The 23,556-nt window shown below is 30.3% G+C and overlaps 1 protein-coding gene across 1 annotated transcript in view; it reads left to right on the plus strand.

The window, feature by feature from the left end:
- Positions 1-19,839, plus strand: part of AQP (aquaporin) — a 39,186-nt gene extending 19,347 nt beyond the window's left edge. Inside the window, exons 3-6 of the mRNA XM_075362936.1 lie at positions 2,305-2,497; positions 5,369-5,450; positions 10,816-10,954; positions 19,464-19,839. Coding sequence (XP_075219051.1) covers positions 2,305-2,497; positions 5,369-5,450; positions 10,816-10,954; positions 19,464-19,654 — 605 coding nt within the window. The 3' untranslated portion in view covers positions 19,655-19,839. The remainder of the gene's footprint in view (positions 1-2,304; positions 2,498-5,368; positions 5,451-10,815; positions 10,955-19,463) is intronic.
- Positions 19,840-23,556: the final 3,717 nt, after the last annotated feature.

Below are 23,556 nucleotides of genomic sequence, written 5' to 3' on the forward strand. Positions count from 1 at the left end.
CCTACTTGCCTAATTTGGTTTCTAAACAGCAACTTCTCATCAAACAAAACACCGAGGTTCTTATGAACTCGAACTCGGCTGATTACAAAGCCTTTATACTTAATACGAGGGTTACGACTGTACGATAATTTGTCTGCACCCTTGAGAAGCATAAACTTCGTCTTGGGCACAGAAATTCTTAAATTTTGAATGCTCATCCAGCCCTCTGCGGTTGACAAAGCCACCTGCGCTCGGTTTTCTAGCTGCGGTCGTGAATCACCACGAATTAACAGGAGACAATCATCGGCGAAAGTCTGGGCCGTGACCCCTTCTGGGAATGTCAATCCCAGAAACCTGTCAAATACCAGGTTCCACAGCAGGGGACCGAGAACAGAACCCTGCAGGCTTCCCCTGGTGACGGATTTTTCCACAGCTAGGTGCGCATCTTTAAACAGAGCCGTACAATTAGACAAATATTCACATACTACGGCCTGTAGGGCTACAGGAACATTTCAGCGTTCCAAATCATAGAGGACAGAACTCAAGGAATTTTTATAAACATAGCTGCCACTATGTTTATAAAAATTGCTAAAACATATTTATAGCTGGCACTTTCCATCTCGGCAAGAGCATTTAAGATGCAATCCTCGGTGCCAACCCCATTCATGAAGCCATACTAGCCTCGATTTAGAAAACAGTTCACCTCAGTGCTTTCCCAGAGCCATTCCACAACCAGCCTTTCAAGCAACTTGCCAATTACCGTCAAGAGGCTGATGGGTTGATAACTGCCGACCTCACTAGGATCCTTTCCTGGTTTTAAGAGCACCCTCACCAAAGCCACTTTCAAATAAAGGTAAACGACATGTACTAATGTGTAGAACTGATATCGTACATTCTCCTAGTATATGTGAGATACTCACTGGGTTGGTCTAGTGGTAAACTCATGATCACAAATCAACTGATTTCGAAGTCGAGAGTTCTAAAGTTCAAATCCCAGTAAAGGCAGTTACTTTTATATGGAATTAAGTACTAGATCGTGGATATCGGTGTTCTTTGGTGGTTGGGTTTCAATTAACCACATATTTCAGGAATGGTTTACATTCATACATATCATCCTTTTTTCTTTTCTTTTTTCCTGTTTAGTCTCTGGTAATTACCGTTCAGATAATAATCGACATTTGTATCGCATAATTGGTAAGAATACAGAGGGCAAGCTATTGTTACAAGCAGCACAGCAGAAGAATCATTTTTATCAAGGTAGATTCAATACCTGAGCATAAAAGAAAAGATAGAGCAAGTTTAAATTTATTCTTCATCAGATGATGAAGAGCTAGAAAAATTATATGAAGATATAAATAATTTAATCAAATATGTAAAGGAGATGACAATTTGATTATAATGAGATTGGAATACACAGAGCAACAGAAGGAAGAAAAGAAGGGAAAATAGTTGAAGAGCATTAACTGATCAGAGAGTGAGCTACCTTTTTAAAAAGGTGTAGGAACGTTGTGAAAATTACAAAGGTGTAAGATTTATTTTGCATGCAATTTAAATACTGGAGAGAGTTTTAGAAAAAAGAATCTGAAAGTGGTAGAGGAACACAGTGAAGAGATAAATGGTTATTGGCTCAATTTTTTTGGCAAGAACACTGATTGAAAAGATTGAACACTGATTTTATTCAAAACGTTCTTGAATGTACAAAGCATATATGCTAATGTGCCAAAAAAAAATATAGCAGACATTTCAAAGAAAGCATGAGGGAAAAGGGAGTAACACTAAGATAGGAAAAGGAATACATATTGTAAGAAATTTTTATCATGCAGTAAATGGAATTATAGGAACTAAGGAAGCGTCAACAAAATGTAAAAACATCTTCCACATATTTCTGCCAAATCCAACATACAATGTCTGTATATTGCATGTTGTATGTTGGCTCATTTTACAAAGGAGCAAGAAGAAATGAGAACTATGGAATCAAATTTATCAGAAATTTGCTAGTAACTATGAGAGATTATGTGAGGATTGTGGAAGTAAGGTCTCTTATGAATGCAGAAAATGTAACAGATAAGAGAGAAAGAGCAATCGAGTTTGAGAATAAGGAAGAAGAATTCATAATTGAACATTTTGAATTAGGAGGTTAATAGACAAAGATGTAGATAGAAGAAAGCTGAGAATATAAGTTAAAGGAATACTGTAAGTAGGAGAGTGGAAGAAGTAGTAAAGTTTTAATATTGTTTTGAAATATTTTTCTCATTCCAGACTTTTGGATACCCCTATCATTTCAGAAGTTGTTCAGTTATAATCAAGGAAACTATTTTTTTTCAGTTGCTGACAATTATGGAGTGTATACTTATGCAATATTTTTATTTTTATTGACAATTTGGTGGTCACGAGTATGGGAGGATGCTACAGCTTGTCCATACATTCATCTTGAAGATGTTGTTAAAGGAGAAGCAGATATCAGAGATGCTGCACTCAAAATCTGGGCTGAGCTAGCAGGAGGTTTCTTGGTGTACAGGTATATGAAAAACTAAAAGGTAATTTAGTATGTGTATCTAATTTTGGATATAGTATGTATTAAAAAATTTTGCAAAGAATTTATTATTTTAACAAAGAGAATAAAAAAGATAATAAATAAAGTGAAACATGATTTTTAGATATAATGTATTTATGTACAATTAATGTATTTGTTTAGATGTCACCTAATTAACTTTTAGGTAGTACTTGAGCCAAAGTCCAAATTTGTAAAAATTGTACTTTTAAAACAATGTTCGGTTTGACCCAGTTATAACAATATTCTGTCATGTTTCAGTCTGTTTTGTTTTAAATAAAGACTAAATTTCCTAAACCTTTATTTGTTTTCAGTTGATTTTATTGACTATTCATAAATTTTTTAATTTTTTGTCAAAATTTAATTCTCTACAAATTTTATTGAAAAGTTTAATTTGTTTACTGAACAATTTAACAAAGTAAATTTATACTAAATTTAACAAAGTGTGTTTGTTGAATGCAATTTATTGGGCTTTGCAACAACTTTCTTAGAAACTACTGGAGATACACAGTTCCGGGATTCATTTTTTTAGTTATTCGCTTCAAAAGCCATAAAACATACTAATTTTGGCCATCTTGTCCCACCATGAATTTCAGTTGTTTTATTTTACTATTTGTACAGAAATCATGATGAATATTTTTTCTAGCTGTTACTTGAAAGTAAAAGGTTTACTAGACCTGTTTATATGATTTTTTTCTTTATTTTAACCAGTAGGACATGTCTAAAATTACTTCCAATTCTTTATGGAGATATATTATCTTGCATCACGTTTTAGTACACCATCAAGAATTTCAATTATGTTTTATATTAAAATAGGAAACAGATGTTCATATTTTTATATAATATAATTGTTATGAATAGCTCTTTTTTTTATCTGGAGTTTAAAGATACAGATACATACGTTTTTGAATATTTATATCTACATATATTCTCATATAAAGTCATCTCTTGGGGGCTCCTTCAAAAAAAGTCACTAAGTAAAAATTGTGTAAACCTTCATTCAAAAAATTAAATATGTTAACTTACCCTTATGTTTATATTTATGAATGTGCAGTCTTTAAACATGATACATAACACCAAAATACAGTCACAAAAGAACTTCTCTTGGAATCCTTTCATGGAATTCATCAGTAACTTCAGTTAATATAAATTCTACATTTACACATTGTAGTTGAAAAATTAATACATATTATAATTATTATTATTATTTAAGCATGCTTCCACTGTACTTATACAAATTTTTGTTCTTTTCATAAAATTTTCACCAATCTTTTATTAATTTAATGTTGAACTTATTTCAATTCTGAAGAAAATACTTTTAGGCCATGACCCTTCATGCAGTGGTGGGTCATACATTACAATTATATAAAAATTAAAAAGTTATGTTTTTAAAAGGTCAACAATGTTCACATTCTGCTCTTTTTTAGCCACCGGGACCACTATTAAGTATTACTTCAGAGGATGAGACGAATGACAATTTTTGTGGCGGTGTATACACGCTACAAAAATTAGTTGTTTAAATCTCTTTCTAGTTGATTAAATCTTTACCCCTACAAATATGTTATGGGTATCATACTCAGTTCTAAAATGAATTATCTTACTAACATTTTATATGTCCCAATTCAGTGCTGCTAATTTGATAAATTTATCCTGTTCAAAATCAATTTGGTAGTCAATTTACCTAACAAAAGCAAATACACTATTGTATATAAGCGTAAAAATTAGCATTAAAAATGTATTTAATAATAATAATAGTTATAAAAATGTTCATTTAAGTACTTTTGCAAAATAAACTGTGACAAAATGAAAAAATAATGTGGAAAAACCAATCGATCGTTTTACAAAAAAGATTTTAAGACTGTTTCAGGAAATATAAAAATTCAAAAATCTGATATTACAGGATCTTGTAAAAAAAAAACATGCTATAACCAGTACAGAAAACATTTAGATGTAATAAAAATAAACTTTTATATTAAATTAGAACAGTTGGATCTGTTATAAATATGAATATATACATTTATTATAAATGTATATATTTACACAGTTTACATAAATTTTACATTTACACATTGTAGTTGAAAAATTAATACATATTATAATTATTATTATTTGTTAAGCATGTTTCCACTGTACCAATTGTTATGAATAGCAGATTTTAAGATATGTAATTGTATTTTTATGAAAATTTTTAATATGCCACAGCCTAAAAATCTTACCTTCAGAATTGAAATAACTTCACATTTAAATTTATCTGTGCACAGGCTAAATTTTGTTTATAAAAAAAAGTTGCATATATTTATCATATAAATTTCTTAGTTGTATAAATTTTAATGTTTGGTTGTTGATTTAAGTAGTGATGTTGAGTGTAATTAATTTGTGTTGTTACTACTCTCTTCTGAAATTTGGCATCTGTAGTTTGTGTGGTTGTTTCTGAATAAAGAGTAATTATTTAATGTTAATTTTGCTGCATTGGATTGTAAATTACTTATTGTAAGTCTTAGTTTATCATTTTCATTTTGTTATTTGTGAATATGATGTATGTTAAATTTACCAGATTTTGTTTATTTTTTGTGATTAAGTTTTTGTTGTTGAATGTGATTGTTCTTTGGTGAGTTATTTCAGCTCAAATGTTTACAGATAAACCAATTGCTGTTTGTAAGTAAGCAAATGGGATAATTTATTTGTTATCTATAGTACTGAAATTAATAATAAAACTTGATCAATAATAGATAAAAAGAAATGAATACTAAACTTTATGATATTAATAAGGTGATGATAATGATCCTCAATAATAATATTGATGGTGTTACAGATTAATATTGATGGTATTTGTTACAGATATGTTATATTTTTGTGGGGTCTTGAATTAGCATCAACACACAGACGACGTGCGGTCAAGAAATGTACCACTGATCTACAGGTTATTCAATTTTTATAAAGTTGATAATAAATATTATGAATATTTCAGTTATATACCACAGAAGGAATTTAATGACACATGTATTAAATACATAAACATAAGGCTAAAAAGTATGTATATTTTACTCATGGCAAAAATGCTGTCATAATTAAAATATTACTTGTAAATATTAAAACAAACACATATGTCTAACATTTCACCACTAACAATACAGTTTATAAGGAACACTTTATGCTTAGCAAGCACATATGTGCAGTTATCTGACAGTATTTGTCATGGGTGGAGGGCTATTGACATAATATTATCTTGCAGCTTATATGTTTGCTAATGTAATGTAAAATGTAGCTACAGTAGCACTAGTACAAACAGTAGAACTAATTAAAATTTAATAATGTGAATAGTATAACATGCTTATCCACTATAGAGTGGCAGTGACAAATTTTTAAACTCTCATAATCATAATATGTAAATCCCCTTTTTGCAACAGTTCTTTGTTCCATTTACAGGTACTCTTTCAGTTTTATATTAGCCATTTTTACTTCTAAGTAACGAATAGAAACAGTACAAAAATATATATTCTTATTAATTCCATTTGTGAAGAATTATAAAATGACCCAGAAGAATTTGAGGAAATGAAAAGTAAATAAAATATTCCCTCTGAGTAATCAGGACCACTGATTTCAAAATTAGAGTTTGAAAAAACATTAAAAGAGTTGAAAATTAATAAAGCTTATGGTGTAAATGATATTCCAGCTGAAATACTGCAAGCACTGGATGAAAAAGTAAAAGACAATGTATGTTTTATATTTCCCTATTATACTCTGAAGGAATTGTAACTAAAGATTTCAAGAATTGTATAATAGTAATGCTAAAATGTGAAGAGTAAAAGGTTTAAAAGCATGCATAGAACTATACTGCGTTCACAAAATATCGTAGAGAAGAATGTTCAGGTGGGTAAGAAGTGTAATACTGCTTCTGTTGACCTATGGAACTTTTTCAATAATCTGAATTAAAATGTAAAGAAGATACTATGGGATATCAAGATATATTAAAGGAGTAGCAGGATTTTAAGAGTATTATACGGACAATATCAGTTGTAAAAGAAAGTCTTTGAGAAGAGGAAATAAGAAAGGGAGGATGACAGCGCTTTGATCTGTGTCAAATGTGCTATTTGACATATGTATGGTGCAAGGGATAAAAGAATGAAAAGAACACTCCAACAAAATTAAAATAAATGGGTAGAGAATACAAATATTAAGGTTTACAGATGATATTGTGGTTATTTCAGAGCCTGAAAGTGATCTGCAGAAAGCAGTAGAAACCTTGAAGTTTTTTTTGAAAATTAGTAAATAAAAACCTAATTTGGAAATTAATAAATAAAAACCTGAAGTAGTGGTCTATTTCAAGGTAGCTATACGATTAGTATTAAAATTGGTAACTATGTCCTCAAGCAAGAACTGAAGTTAAGTATCTTGACTGTCTTTTCACTAAGGATGGAAGATGTAGAGAGGTGAGAGACAAAGAATTAGGGGAACCAACATCATGTCTCATAATAAGAAACAGTTATTCATTTTGAAGATCATTTGAAAACTTTAAAAACACTAGGCAGCTCACTTAGAACATATATTTAGACACAATGATTTTTTGATTAATATTTTATTTACCTGTATAATGGCTAGAGCAAGGCCTTGATTATAGTTTCATTTTTAAAGAGAGCTACCAAAGATGCTGGAGTTGACAATTATGAGAAAATGAACTGAATTGCTTGAGATAGATGAAGCTGGACAGCTGACCAATCATTAAATTGAACTGATAAAAAGAATACAACATATATTCATAATCTATTGTGATTCGTATGTCAAAAAACAAGAGTTTTGCATTGAATAATTGAAATTTTAATAATTAATACAGAAATGTGACACACATACACTATCCACCCACAGGCACATATATCTCAAAACACATGAATATAATCACTTATGTTCCAAGAGTTCTTACCTTGTTGAATGATTGAAGATAGTTATGTATATTAAAATATTTGTAAATCAGTTGTTTTAAATTGATACAGGATACCAAATTATGATTTTGAAATTATTAAATTTCTTATTTAGGTATATTTTTAATTACAGATGTTTGTCTGTATTAATTGAATGTGTCTCACATTTGACTTTCCTGGCATCATGTTGCAAGAAGGAAAGTATGATAATCAGTCAATAAGTGGGGTATGGGTGTCTTGCATTTCTCGACGTTTCATGACCCAGGGGCCCAAAAACAAAAAAAGTGGGGATAATGTTTGTACATACATATGTTTGTATATGTGTTAGTGTGTTTGAAGCTTAGTAATTTTTGACTCAATAAACCGATTTTGATGAAATTTTGTACAGAGTTGTGTATATGGGACAATTTGTTGGTAAAATTTTGGGATTAATATTTCGAAGGGGTGGGTTAAGATAGTTTTTTGGGACCGATTTTCTCAAAATTTTGCAAACATAACCCCACTAAATTTAATCTTTTATAATGTTATAAGTTTAAATAACCCAAAATTTTTTTTCTAATAATTATTGTAATAAACTTTCATCATAATTCATCCCCATCTCCCTCCCAAAAAAAAAACTTACATAATTTTTTTATTAGTACAATTTTCATCGGATTTTTTTTTTAGTTTCTTCCATTTAACATAGTAAACAGAAAAATCAACAAAATTTCTTGAAAGGTAATTTTGGAGGTGTTGGAGCAGAAAAAAAATATAAAGATAATTTTACAATAAAACTTCATAATAACTACCCCCACTCCAAAAAAATAAATCTTAGGTACTTTTTTCACGTATCATTATTTTTCCACTGTATAAAAATAAGTAAACAATGCCAGGAAAGTAGTACAACTTTTATTTTAGTATAACTGCTATTTTAATATTTTCAAAAACATGCCAAATTAACTACAATATAATCTGATACAAATTTAATATAAGAGTAGAAATAATAATTTGATATTCATACTGCGGTAATTAATTTAATATAAATACTGATAACCTGTTTTCAATAATAATAGTTTTTTCTCCCGCTGAATGTGACCACAGCAAACAGAGAACAGGAACCCTGACATAATAAATCAGCTTTTGTATTTTGCTTTTCATTATATTATAAACAAAAACCAGCAAATATTATGATCAATAGCAATACAATATTGAAGTTTACATACATCATAAGTGATAAATTCAGAAAAATATATACACACATAAACATGTAACAAAAAACATGCAACACAGAATACATATTTACATAAATTTTATATATATATGTGTGTGTGTGTGTGTGTATTCCCAACTTGGACTTTATAAACTAAAATTCATGTCATTATTTTCAAATAAAATTATTTCCTTCTTTTTTTTAAATTTTGTTTTGAGTTAAAGGAAACACCAATACCACCATGAAAAATCTGGTAGAATATATATGTGTTAGCATTTTTTTTTTTTTTAAGCATAATAATTTTTGACTGATACATAATTTTCTAGTTTACATTTAAATAAATTTTTTAAAAAGAAATATAAAAATATCTTATACATACTCTGCTGTGATATAAAAGAATATAAAATATAATTATTTTCTTACATCATACATTCACTGACATACATTTTGTGAAAGTACAGCTCAAATTTTAGATAATTCTTTAATAAATAATTATAATAGTTTTAACTAATAAATTGTATGAAAATCAATAATTGACTGATTCAATTTATTTAATTAAATTAATGAATTCAATCAATTACAAAATAAAATGTATAAATCATAGTTACAGTGATCAATAAAAAATTATTAACTCAATCAAAAATATCCACACCACTTATAAAGGTATGATCTCCAACTCATTGGTCAATTACAAGTACAAATCATTTATTAAATTATGAAATAAATAATTGTATTAACACCTGAAATTAAATAATATCATACCTATTTCTAGCAATTAATGTGTATCTACAAGGTTAAGTCAATAATTATCCTTAACTTCAACTATAGACTTTATTCAATAAAAGTATAATATTATAACTTATAATAATATAATTTTCCAACATAATCTCTTCCTTTTCAATGGACTTCTTTCCAATGCATTTTAGAAAAAAATGAAAAGATTTTTTTTTTGGTTGAGCACCAACACCTGTTGCTTCAGTTTTTGGTTAGAGGTAATCACAGGCTGTTATAGCCTCTTTGAGTGCACAAAACAGATGATAATATGAAAGAGAGAGAGAGATATTAGAACTATATGGAGAATGAGCCAAAACCTCATTCCTGATTTTCAGGAGGGTTTCGATGTTTTGGGCAGAGGTATTCAATGGGCATTATATGCAACAAAACAATATCTTTCAACAATTTTCTTCAGTTTTTTCTTCAAATTGCAGGCTTCAGCATTTCAATAAGAATTTCTCTATAAGAAGTACTGTCTGAGTACCTTTCCTAAATGTATTAGTACTGGACCGTGTGAGTCCCGAAAACTTTTAACCTCAATTTTCCTACTGAAGATTGACTTTTGAAGTATTTACTAGTAAACGATTATGGATGTTTTCATTTTATACTCTGCCATTTGCTCTCTGGCTTGAAATAGTAGATCCACGCCAAGAAAGCATTACCTTTGTTTCTATAGTACGAGTAAGCCAAAATTTGTTGATGAATGTCCAGGCACATTTGTTTATGTAGCAGGTGATTTGTCATGGAAACCACCTCACACAAACTTTATGAAAGTTATATATATTGCAGATGATTTCATAATTATAACCATGACTAATTTGTGGGCTATTTGCTACCTCATCAATAGTCACTCATCTTTTTTCAGCCAACCATGTTAGGCTAAAAAAGCCACATAATTTAAGCGAAGACATATAACATGCACAGTGTTGTCATCAGTTGTAACCATAGGTGGGCACCCAGTTCTTTCTTCATGCATAACACTTGGGCAATCATTTTTTGAATTTTTTAACCCATTCATAAACATCCCATTATGATAAAACACTTAGTGTGCTAAAATACTCTTGCGCTAAAAGTCTTTGATAGATTTTGACTCCTGGTACAGTTTCAGACCATAAAAAGCAGATCACTAAACATTGGTCTTTTTTGGTGCAAATGGAAAGTAGAATGGCTACAATTAACATTACAGTTGCAACAACAGAACAGACTCATATCATACCTAGAGCAGATCAACTTCATATGTAGAAACTTGTGTTCAGGTTGGAAACAGTGCTTAGCATTTACATGCAAAAAAAGAATAATTACAGAAACACAATGCAAAATCATTGTGATAATTATTGACTGACCCTCATTATGCAGTTTTCTACCTGTGAGCTATGAAGATGAGAAATGGTATAAATATTTTTCAGGTTCCACCATTGATTGGAGCTGCAATAGAGTGCTTAGCAACTTGTCTGTGTAGACTAGCTTCAAAGGTAATAGGTGAAATTAATCCACGATTTGCATCTGCTATTGATTCTGCGATTGGCACTATGTTAGTTGTCTTAGGTGAGTTCTTGATATTTAATGTATAAAAGTATATACTGATATTATAGTTTTCAATGATTATTGATCATTAATTATTATAATTATGTTTATGTGTCCTAAATAATAATATTGAAAAAAATATATTTAGTAATAACAAACATGTCATTCTAGCACCAGTTAACTTAAAAAATTTGAAATGAAAACTGATGAAATTAAGATTAGTGATGTTTAGGATGTTGGCTTCCTCTGCACTGTACTCAAAATCGTAAGTAATTATATTAATAATAATGATGATAATAATAAAATAAGTAAGAGAGAATTACAAGAACTATTGTAAATGAGCTGTATATAAAAGAAGATTTACTGAATTCAATGACTGCACTAACTTGAAAGAGTGCACTTAAGAAGGGTTGCAGAATCCTAAAAACACATGGCCATTAAAAAATTAATTTACACTGTTAAAAGTTTAGTTGGGAATGATATATGTAAACTAGACCATGAGATCATCAATCAGATAGTCTTTGGTAATGAAGTGTTTACTTTGCTTACTACTTTCAGATGTGAAATTATAGATCTCTGATTTTATGCTGATGCTGTTGCTAGAAAATCATTATATAATTTTTTTTCAATTATCTTAGAGAATACATATAATATTTATTAAATTAATCAGAACTAACTTATTTAAGGAAATTTTTACATCTCTGATATGATGATATTATGATGGATACAGTTAGATTATTTATATTATTATTGTGAATATATATATGTTATATATAAGATTTTCTATTTACAGATTATAATTAAATGCTTTGTTGTCAGTGTGATGGCTATGCTATTTCATCTAACTAAGATGTAATGTGTCACTGCAGTTGCTATGTAAATCTGGAATCTTTATGATACAACAAAAAACTACACAAAATTTTTCTGTAAAGAATTGTATCTTCAGAAGTTTTTCTTTTTTTAATTTTAATTTTCTCCTTAAAACAATAAGCAGAAATTGGCGAAGAGAAAATAATAATTTATGAGGAAAATACAATATAAGTTATAAATAAGCTCCCTTGATTGGAAGGGGCTGAATGGGGAGGACAATGAAGAGGCTGAGCCATTCACTGATACAGTGGACAAGGTGGCCTGTACAGTAGTCAGCATGCTACAATATGTTGACCACAGTACCAAGAAAGAATTAAGGACCAGTCTTGCTGAACTACAGGCAGTGATGGAAGACCTGAAAAGTGTATCCAGACAAACAGGTGAGTGTGTGATGGCCATCAATGCGGCCACCCAGACTATGTCCAACAAGGGACTTGAGGAGGTGAAGTATCTTCTCGATAAGGGTGTTGGCAGTGAGGATGAGGTGGTGGCATATGCAATAAACATTTATTGCCTATTGCCACCAGTTCACGCAGATCGTCATACCTTCTGACTCAATGGCGGATTTATTCATGTTATAGAGCTGGCGGCAGACAGAAAGAGTGCAGCTGTGAGGTCCATTTTTAGTGCGTTTAAGGTATTCAATCCGATAGAACCTCAGAACAAACTGAAGGCGGGTTTTGTTATTGCTGAGTGTTCCAGACCTGTGGTGATTCTTGGCGAGGGAGTAGAGGTGGTGGAGCGGCAAGCATATGTAGTAGTCGTGGATTCGTCCAAGGGTGAGGAGGCAGCAATGCAGAATTTCTACCATGCATTGCAGCAGAATATCAACGCCATCCTACATCCTTCCTTGTGTGTCAGCGTGCTGGGTAACACGCTGAGTAAGAGCTTAAGCAAGATTGCGGAGTACGTGGCAAGGCAGGTGGAGTGTAAGTACTCCCTTAGAACAGTCAGTGCCGCTGCTAGGGGTGTGGTGAATTCTGCAGGAAAGGAGCAAACGATTACTACAGAGTCTCGATCATTAGTAGTTTGTGCTGAGGGGCGGACATACGCGGATCGGCTGCGTGATGTAAAGGGCAGTATCGCTAACCAGGAGGCAGGAAAGGTGCTCTCTGTTAGAAAGGCATAAATGAAGAGCTACATATTAAGGTTAAAGGAGAGGATTTACATTTTTTCCAAATTCGCATTTGGAGGTAAACAAAAGATTCATCGATGAGGTTGTAGCTGAGGCAGGAAGATGTCCTAGGGTGATAATCACCGGTGACTTCAACGCCAAGTGCGTGTCATGGGGCGGTGGAGTCGCCGATTGGAGGGGTCAGATCCTTGAGGAGGCTGCAAGCGGCGCTGGACTTTCTTCTCTGGATGATGGCTTATGTCCTACATTTGAGAGGGTTGAGTCGTCGTCGTTCACCGATGTTACTTTCGCAAATGAGAGGGCGTGTCGAAGAGTCAGCGATTGGTGTGTGTTGGACGAGGAGACCCTTAGCGACCATAAGATTGTCTCATTCGTATGACGGAGATGTTGGGGATGTGGTTAGCGCACTACCGGGATAGGAAAGTGGGCGAGAGTGCGATGTGGGTTATCCGCCGTACTATCGCTGACGGGCTAAGGCACGCGTTAATGCCTGATGAGGTGTCCTCCATTGTGCAGAAGGCGCTTGACAAGCTCCGCCGGAAATGCTTTGCCAGGAACAGGTGTGTGCGAAGGAGTACGGGAGCTTCGGAGGCTGTAGACGCAACTCAGGGGTAGCAACAGGATGAGCATCCTTCACGCTAGGAAGATGCTCTGTGAAGCTAGGCGAGCTTACAGAACAGGTATAAGTCGCGCTATATATATATATATATATATTTATAATGCCCTAAAATGCCATGTTTGTGAGTTACGACTAGTGAAAGATTTTGCTCAGATTTCACCATCCCGGTGAAATGAGATTTTTACGATGTAAATAGTGAAGAAGAATTTGTGATTCTTATGGTGTGTTTTATCTCAAAAATCTAATAAAATAGGTCCCAGAACCGTATCTGCAGTAGTTTTTGAGAAATCTAGGCTAAAAACCCCCATATTTTATGTTTGATATATAATTTGTTAAATGGGTAATACACACATAAAAGTTTTAAACCAAAATTTAGAGAGTTTAATTCTGAACAAAATTGTGTAAGTTATAAAACAAAGAACACTTAGAAAATTTTGAATTTTATTTAGAAACAGCACATTTACTAAATTTGTCAGAAAAGTATTTATTTCATGTAAACAAACAAAAACCAAATTCTTGTTGATGATGTGAAAAATTTGTAAAAACAAAATTGACTATTAAAAATTGCTGTTACAAAATTTTTTAAAACTGTAAATTACACAACAGTTGTAAAATAAAAGTTATTTAGATAATATTTTTTTTTATTAATGACAGAAATACAATAAATTATATTTGAAAAATTAGTACTTCAGAGCTGGCAAAACAATAGCAACAGCTAATCAACAATGAGCAATATGTATTATTGTTTAAATCATTCTGCAAGGTACAATAAGTATATTGGGTACTGTGAACTGTGCTGTAGTTAAAAAAGCTAAAATATATATATATATATATATATATATATATATATATATATATATATATAACTTCTATTATATTATTAATTATTATTATTGAATATTTCTTTCAATAAGTTATAATAAACATTTAGCGTACTTAGTAATTATTATAAAATGTTACATATACATTGTAACTAGCTGAGATCTATCAGAGATTGATCAGAAAATCAAGACTGGTATACTTCCCTTTCAACGTTATTAGTTTCATTAGCCCTTCTTTCATTATACTCTCTGAAAGACAGTATATACTCCTTCTGAAAGAGGTGTTTCCCATGGCGAGCAATACAATGAGTTACTTGAAAACTAGCAGCTGTAATGTTATTTTTTGGATTCAAAAAAGTTTTTAAAACACTGGTTTGTGAATGATTCTGTTTTTTCTTTTGTAAAAACTACTGTCACCTTTCTTTGTCTGTTGAGAAGCCGCGATTTGAATGCGACTTTTCAAAATGTCTTTTTACATTGTACGTACATGAATTGACTTTATCATCACAAATCTATTTCGTTACAAATTACACACACAGTCGTTTTATTATTTTCAATCACACCATATTTATCAAACCATTCTGTTTGATATGGTCTGGAACTTGCATCATTTGTTTTTATTTTTTTAACTACCGACATAGCAGGGCTACAACTAAAAAATATTTATATTTAGACTATAATAATGGTAGAAGAAATTTCTTAATAACGTACTTGATATATACATATGTAAGATGAGAAAAGTTAATAATAAAAAAATAGTAAAGTTGAATTATTAAACACTGCCAATAAAGTTGAAGTAATAAAAAAAAATAATAAATCTGAAATGTTAAACACTTCTAGGCACGTACGCCAAGCTGCCAGTTAGTTCAACACTGCAAGCTGTTCAACGATGCAATGAATATGCGTGCCAAATTTATGATCGACTATCATGAGCCATACACAGGTGTAGTGATATAGAAAATTAATTAACCAATGTCCACTTGGAAATTTTTTTATAAATTTGACATTAAATATTTATACTTTAATTCTTTAATATTTTCAATGTCATATATACTTGTGTATATATATATCTATCTTTATATATATATTTCTTGTGTGCGTGTGTATGTCACTGAATTCCTCCTAAACGGCTGGACTGATTTTGATGAAATTTTTGTGTGTGTTCAAGGGGATTCGAGAATGGATTCACAATTTGGTCCACTGGAAAATGTTTTTTTAATTAATTATTTATTTATAAGTAGTTGTTGATTTTGGATGTTTTACATTGGATCCGGCAGACTGCGCTACCATCGTAGTATCGAATATTCAATAATATTCTATTTTAATTTTAGTTTGTCCCGACAGTTGGTGCTGCGATCAAATTGAGAAAAATATTTCGTAATTTTGTGTTATTACTGTGTTACAAAAAATCGCGAGAAAACAGTTTTTTAATAAATAAGAGGCTAATAAATCAGATGGAAATGTAAACAAAGGAAAACCAATCAGATCAATGCAAGATGGCCGCTGTCAAACACAACGACCAATCACAAAGAGTCCGTATGGTCGTTGCCAATGTAAACAAAATCGCAACTGATTGAGTAACAAGTAGGCAGCACTGCGATCGCGTTTATAATTGTGCGCGTATTGAGAAATATTATATTATTATTTATTGAAATAACGTTTTAAAGTGCAATTAAAAAATATAAATTGTGAAAATTTGTAAGGTACAGTATTGAAGTGAAAATGTTTTTTTAATTTATTTATGTGTTGTTGATCTTGGGATGGTTAAGGTTCACAATTGGGTCCGGTAGGCAGAGCTGCGATCGCGTTTTAGAAGTTTATTTTTTAATTTTTTGTTTATCATTCAAACCCGGTAGTTGGTGCTGCGATCGGATTCTAGGATTTTTTTTATTTTGTTGCTTTTTCGCATATCAGTTACTTGCGTCGTAGCTTAATGTTGTTCTTACATTAAAATTCGTATTTTTAACGGACTACTGTGTTTAGAGAACAGTTTGAATTAAATCCGATAGATTGTGCTGTTCTGACAATTGAATTTATTTAGACTCTGAATTTTATAAAGTTAAAGGTGAAATTTTATAAGGTTCCGTAATGCTTTGTAAGTTTCTTAATGTTCAGTATTAATTGTAATGATTTTGCAGCCACAACACTTTTCGTTAAAAAATTATTTTCCACCGAATACTGTGATTAGAGAGTGGTGTGAATTAAATCCGATAGGTAGTGCTGTTGTTTTGCCATTTGGATTTATTTACATTCTGACTTTTATAAAGTGAAAGGTTAAATTTTTTTAAATTACTAATGTTCAGTTTTTAAGGTTTTATGAAACTCTCAATTGTTGTCATTCAATCTGTATGTATACTCAGATCTAGCAATAGCGAAGCATTGCCGAGTCTGCTAGAATTGCGCGCTTATTGAGAATATTAGATTATATTATTATTTATTGAAATAGCGTTTTAAAGTTTAATTAAAAAATGTACATTGTGCAAATTTGTAAGGTGCAGTATTGAAGTGAGTATTTTTCATGAATTTTAGTGATTTATACACGTGCATTCAAAAACAATCAACTTAACCTGCAAATTTAAATTGTCAGTTCTCATTTGATTCTATGCAACTTATGAAGTATTGAACAGCTCTTTGAAAATAAAAATTTAAGATTGTAAAATAAATTATAACATTTATAAAATTAAAATATAAGTTACTTATAATATAGTTTAAAGTATATTTAAAAAATTGAATTTATAATGCTTTAGCTGATTAATTTTATAAAAAGTTTTCTAAAACTATGATTAATTTACAGTTATCTAAAATTTGGTAAAATAGATGTTAAAATAAAGAATGAGAAAAATTATAAAAATTTCTACTAAAATTTTAACTACGTTGCTTTTTTACAGTGCTTTAATTTTTTTATTAATTGATTAATTAAGCTGTTACGTGATATGAAACATCAAAATTATTAAATAAAAATAAAATATGTAGGAGGTACATTTTTAGAATGATATTAAGTGAAAATTAGTAGTAATGTGGATGAAAATTTATTAATTACACTAATTATTAATTTTACGACGTTTCGATTTTTTAATTCAATTTTCATCGTACATCTCAATATTTAGTGAAAATAAATATTAACCATACTACACTACACATAATTAATCAATAAACACATTACAATAATACAACAATCACAAACTGATAATATCATACTAATAGTCATTTTAATGAAATTTAGAACACATTCCTGCTAATTTCAACTTAATTAAGTTACTTATATTTATGTGTGTGCATTTATTACAGAATAATGCTGCGTCAGGACAACGTCTGTCGGGTCCGCTAGTATATATATATATATATATATATATATATATATATATTCTTATAAGTGCAAAATTTATGTGTATAAAACATAGAAAATTAAGCAAATAGAATTCTTAATTACTCTCATAAATAACTTTTTTGAAAGTATAAATTGGAGTTTCATCACTCCACTTGTGTTAAAGTTATTTGTCATCTGCTAAAGGAATAGATTTAGTAAATGATTTTTAAAAAATTCATTAAAAAGTAAAATTTAAAACTTCTATTCCATGAAACATTCTTTGAAATGACCTCCCTTCTAAGTTACTTCTTAAAGAAACTCGAGTAATTTATAATTTAGCTTTATTATGATCTAACAAACATTAATCACAGAGTTAATTTCTTTTAATGGGCATTATTCTGAAGGCATTCACTTCTGTAGTAGTGTAGTTAGTGTTTACAAATGAAAATAATTGAATTCCTGGGACCTGTAGAAGACAAACCTGTGTTAGGCCCTACCGTGTTTTAGATGCTTAAATCCAGACCTATAAAGCAATGAAATGAAAACTTTTTAAGTGTTTTATAGTACATCATATAGTATTATATTTATTGTTCCTACTGAGAACACTTTTCATTTTTTTTTTTTTTTTTTTTTTTAGTAAATGTAACCTAACCTAAAATACATTCATTTGATCTTCATTAAATAGTCCCAGACTGGTTCTGGTAGAACCAGAATCCATAGGCCAGTCTACTTTGCTCATTACACTGACTATCATTATTTTTGTAGATAAATAATTCACCTGTTAAACTTGAATCATGTATAAGAGAATATGAAGTAAAGTTTTATTTATAACATGAGAAATGCTATTATTCAAAGCTAAGATTTTTCAGATGAAAGGCCGAGTTATTACCAATATATAATTATTTTGATTACAGTGATTAATAGAAAAAAACATGACTCATGGAATTACCATTTTTAATTTATGATGTTGAAAAAAATAATTATTAAACACAAGCTACCTCTTAATAATATCAGACTATGTGAACATTTTTTTGGTAAGAGGAGGGAAAATCTGCAGCCAGACGCCCAGTAGCTCACAATACTGACTATGTAAGGTTTCCTGGGTTGTGCGGGAACCCACTAAAAATTTCTTCCCGTTATAACAGCATGCCCTGATACCCACCTTACCAGCATTACATGGGACATGCTGTGCTCACCACAGGCTTCAAGAAAGGTAGAGGGAGTCCCGCACGATTCATCAGCAGTAGCAACCTGATTACTAAAGAAGCCACTGTCCACCTCCCCGCACAGGCTGTTCCCACTCCCTTGTGGCTCAGGAGCTCATTCTCCTGTAAATTACTCCTCTGTGACTTTGGTCATAAGATCAGAGTATATGGACTTAAATCCTCGAAGGAGCACCAATAGTTAATTATCATGTTCTTCAGAAGAATTAACAGTTCAAAAGAATTCTTTGCTAAATATGTGGTTGCGTTATTTATCTAATTAGCTTCTTAAATTAGGTACTCTTGCTCTGAGCTAAAGGTTCTGGTTAATAGAAATTATAGAGTGAAAGAAATGTATTAAAAGCACTTATGCCAAAATCACCAATTTTATTGCATTTCTGCTTAGTAATGCTCTACAAGTCTTAATCACTTGAAATGCGTTAAAGTCATAACTTTAACGCATAGTACGTTTGCAATAGAAAGTATTAAAGTAATAGATTTAACTTCATAATGGCAAAATGATAAAATAAGTGAGAATAACTTTTAACTAACAATTTTTCTTATTTATTGTTTCAGCATTTGATTATTCTGGAGGATATTTTAATCCAGCTCTAGCCACAGCTCTGAAGTTTGGTTGTAAAGGTAATACAACCAGTGAACATATCATAGTTTACTGGATCGGTTCCTGTCTCGGCTCCATGATGTCTCTTTTCATATACAGTCATCCAGTTGTGGAAACACTCATTGCAAAAGTAAAGACTGATTAAATCTTCATAATTAAAGAAATGCTATTACTATTGTAAATCATGCCAAAACTATGTGTTCACAAACTAAATTATTTCTGTCAGCAAAGTGTAAATGCCATTTTATTTACTTTTAATTTTCTTGTATTTATTTTTTAAAGGAAAATCTCTACAAGTATAAAAAAAATAAAAAATTATTTTGAATCTTATTCATCTTATTATTGATTTATTTATATGATTGTTAATACTATTTTAAAATATAAAAATATAAATTCATTCAAATGCTTTACAAATACAAACACAACATATTTGTGCCCCTAATGATTTGAGAGATTCAAATCGTTAATGTAGATTCCCATTAAATCTTTTTGCATTATTCATTATAAAAAATATTTATGCACGGAATTAATTTTATGATTTATTTTTATGAATAAAACAAATTTTAAATGTAACAGATATTTAATTAGATCACACCAAAATATTTTCTGCTATCAGATGGACATTGAACTCCATGTCTATGTAATTTAGTACAGCTTTACATATTCATTGTGTTTTTGTGGCTTCATCCTGTTTAAAATATTCTTAAAATAGCATAGTTAGTTGGAACCATTATCAATCAGGTTCTTTATTTTGACTTAATTGATAATGCACAGCTGTTCTTGCTTCTGTCTGGGAGCATATACCAAATTATACCATTAACATTAGATATTTAGATTTACTTTAAAGTTAAACTGAAGGAGCAATTAACACGATATAAACTGTTTTCTGTGCTTTTAATGGTCTTGTATCAAGAAACATTTACTATATATTTATAAAAAATGTGTACTATTTTCTTGTTTACAAGTATATTCATATAATGAATAATATATTAACAGTTTTTATAGTTTTGCAATGCTACCAGATACATATTACATAAAAGGTAAATAAATAAACAAATGATTTAGAAAAATTTTGTTTGCAATTCCACTCCCAACACATACATAAAGTATTACATTAGTTTTCCAGTGCACTGGATATTTGGTCCATTTCAGTGGTCAAAGATCCAATCCACACTGAATTAAGATCCATCGGTCCAGTTTACTGGATATCTTATGTAATGTAGCATGTTTGTGTATCTACCTGGAAAAGTCTTAAGCGAAACTCTGTGCAGGTGATTTCATTTAATTGTAATGCATAGGTAAATTTACAAAACAGTAAACATTTTATTGACTAATATAATATTGTCTGTTCATAATTCATAACACGACTGAGGGAGCCCTTTCTGACTCTCACATAACTATTATCTATGATAGAAATCTGATATCGTAGATATCAGATGTATATCCTCTGCTTCTCATCTTAAATCTTCATCTTGAGTTTTATTGTCCAACCTAACAGTCTCCATCAGTAACACTGTAATTTAAAGGCCTGTATTCTTTTCCTTTCTGTTTTCCTTTTGCCATATTTCATTACTATAAAATGCTACACTCCACTCAGTTACGAGTATTTTAAAGAGTTTCACTGCAATTTTTTTTGTCATTCTCTGGTATTTGCATTACTTCAATAAATCATTTGTAATTTCTCTTCTAAGGTAGCTTCTGTAAACAAGATTCCTAATTATTTTCCTTCTGTCATTTCTTTATCTTTCTTATAATTTTATTATCAAAAAAAGTCTCTCAATAAATTCTTGATAAAAAAATGGTGTTCCGTATTTTTTGTAGCGTATTGTTGGTGTTTGCAATAAGAATATTACCATAAGGAATCATAACATCTTTAGTACTTACCTTGGATAAATACTTCGGCCTCTAATAATTTTTCCTGTTTCTATTTTTATAACTTCAGTCTGATTCTTTTGTAGATTATAAATAATTCTTCTCTCCTACAATTAGGAGAGATAAAAATTTTAATAAAATAAAAATTTTATTCTTTATAAGTTTGTGTTTGTAAAAAATTAATATGAAAGATCTGAACGTGTAGAAAAATATCTGTCTCATGTAAAAATGATCTATGGGTCTTCAAAAAGGCTGTAATATAATAGAGACTTTGCAGGATATTCAATTTAGTTAGTAATCTCCAATTACTTATATCTAAATTCTTTCATTTTCTTGTTTCGTAGACAGAATGTGAAGTAAAAAGAATGTAGAATGTAGATAAGTGTTCTCAGTACCTTGTTTTTTGTTTTAATTGTTTATAAATGACCTACCTCAAAATCTTCATTCATTGTAACCCTTTGGTCTATGACACACCTGTATTTATATCTGAAGATAATTATTTAAAAGAAATGGAAAATTGTTCAATAGTAGCTCAAAAAAATGTTAATTGGATGGATTAATCATCCAACATTAAAAATAGATAAAACCAGAAGCATTCTGCTTTTCAGTTTAACATACATAACATTGTGATCACGTGAATAAAGTTTCTATTAGTCATAACAAGAATTTCTGTATGTTTTCTTAGATGATAAGTTCTCATGGGATGATAAAATGATTAAGTTTGTAACAAAATCAAGCCATATTGTTTTACTTAGAAGTCCCTTAATAAAACGCTGTGATTTTCATCATAATTAAGTATTTATTACGCCTACATATATTCTCAAAGTATAATGTCACCTCTTGAGGCTCCCTTGAAAGTCTGAACAAATTTTTAAGATACAAATGTGGGCTGTCAGATGATCTGGTGTCCATAAGTATGAATCATGCAGACCTATATCTGGAAAATTAAATATGTTGACTTATCCAAGTATAAGTTATAATTATGATTGTATATCAAATTATATTTATGAAAGTAAAATGTTTTCTAAAAGGTATGGTCACTTATTCTAAAAACAAATAACAATATCCAGTTTTCTTCAAATCAGGCAATGGAACCGTTTTCATATATAGGGGCAGCGTATAGCTGTGCACATAGGCTGACGGCTGGCTTACCATGCTATTAACTATGCTGACAACTTTGACAATCTACTGCATACTATGGAAGTATACAGAACTATCCGAGTTGTTTTCATAAAGGAATTACTATCTAAATGTTCACCACCCATCCTATCAGTCTATCTCTCTGGAACGTAATGTGCACGCTACCCGCTACACAATACGTTTGTTTATGACAAAGGACCTCATTATGCTTCTGTTGCCATATTTACTAAATTGGTGAATCATATGAAAAATCTAATAAAAATGCAATAAAGAAAATATTTAATAATATTACCTCAACATCATTTCATATGTTTTATTTAAATAATTAATACGGATTTTAAATCTATTTTTTATCTTATAATTTGTTTTTATGTTTATAATCCATCTTAAGTTTATGTAATCTACATAATTTATTTTTATGTCTACTTTTATGCTGATCAGAACAAAGATTAGTTTATTTAAATTTATTTAAAACAAGAGGAATTTAATTAAGTTATTTTGCAACACTGAAATTTTCAACATTAGCACTCCTAATGTAAAAATCTCTCTTACCGCCATTAAGAAGAATTACAGTAATTAAATTTATACTCAATAATATTTAAAAGGTTTGAGGTATTTAAAAACCGTCATTAATGTACAGGTGGTGCAACCAGTCTTGATACTTGGAGCCTCTTCGAATCATTCTACTGTACTTTTAGCATAAGCTTCATTACCTAACAGCAAATTGGCCTTCGTTAAGATATATTCTGGTGATAGTATTGGATTGTAGAACACATTTTTTTGAAATTTTAATTATCTCAATTCAATATAAGTTGTATTAAATTTAATTGGTTTAATTAATATCTCACCATTTTCTGTGAAAAAAAATTTTATTATGCATTTTTCAAAATTGTAAACATGACAAGAATTGCAGAAGCGCTTATGTGAAGCTGGGAATTGTACAATAGTAGTAGTCCTGCACATAAAATTATATAACATGCAATTCAAAATGAATATACCTTCACTGAGCGTTGGTGTTCCATTTTATTTTCAAAC

Source organism: Lycorma delicatula, chromosome 1 (assembly GCF_047948215.1).
Source record: "Lycorma delicatula isolate Av1 chromosome 1, ASM4794821v1, whole genome shotgun sequence".
NCBI classification, from domain to species: domain Eukaryota; kingdom Metazoa; phylum Arthropoda; class Insecta; order Hemiptera; family Fulgoridae; genus Lycorma; species Lycorma delicatula.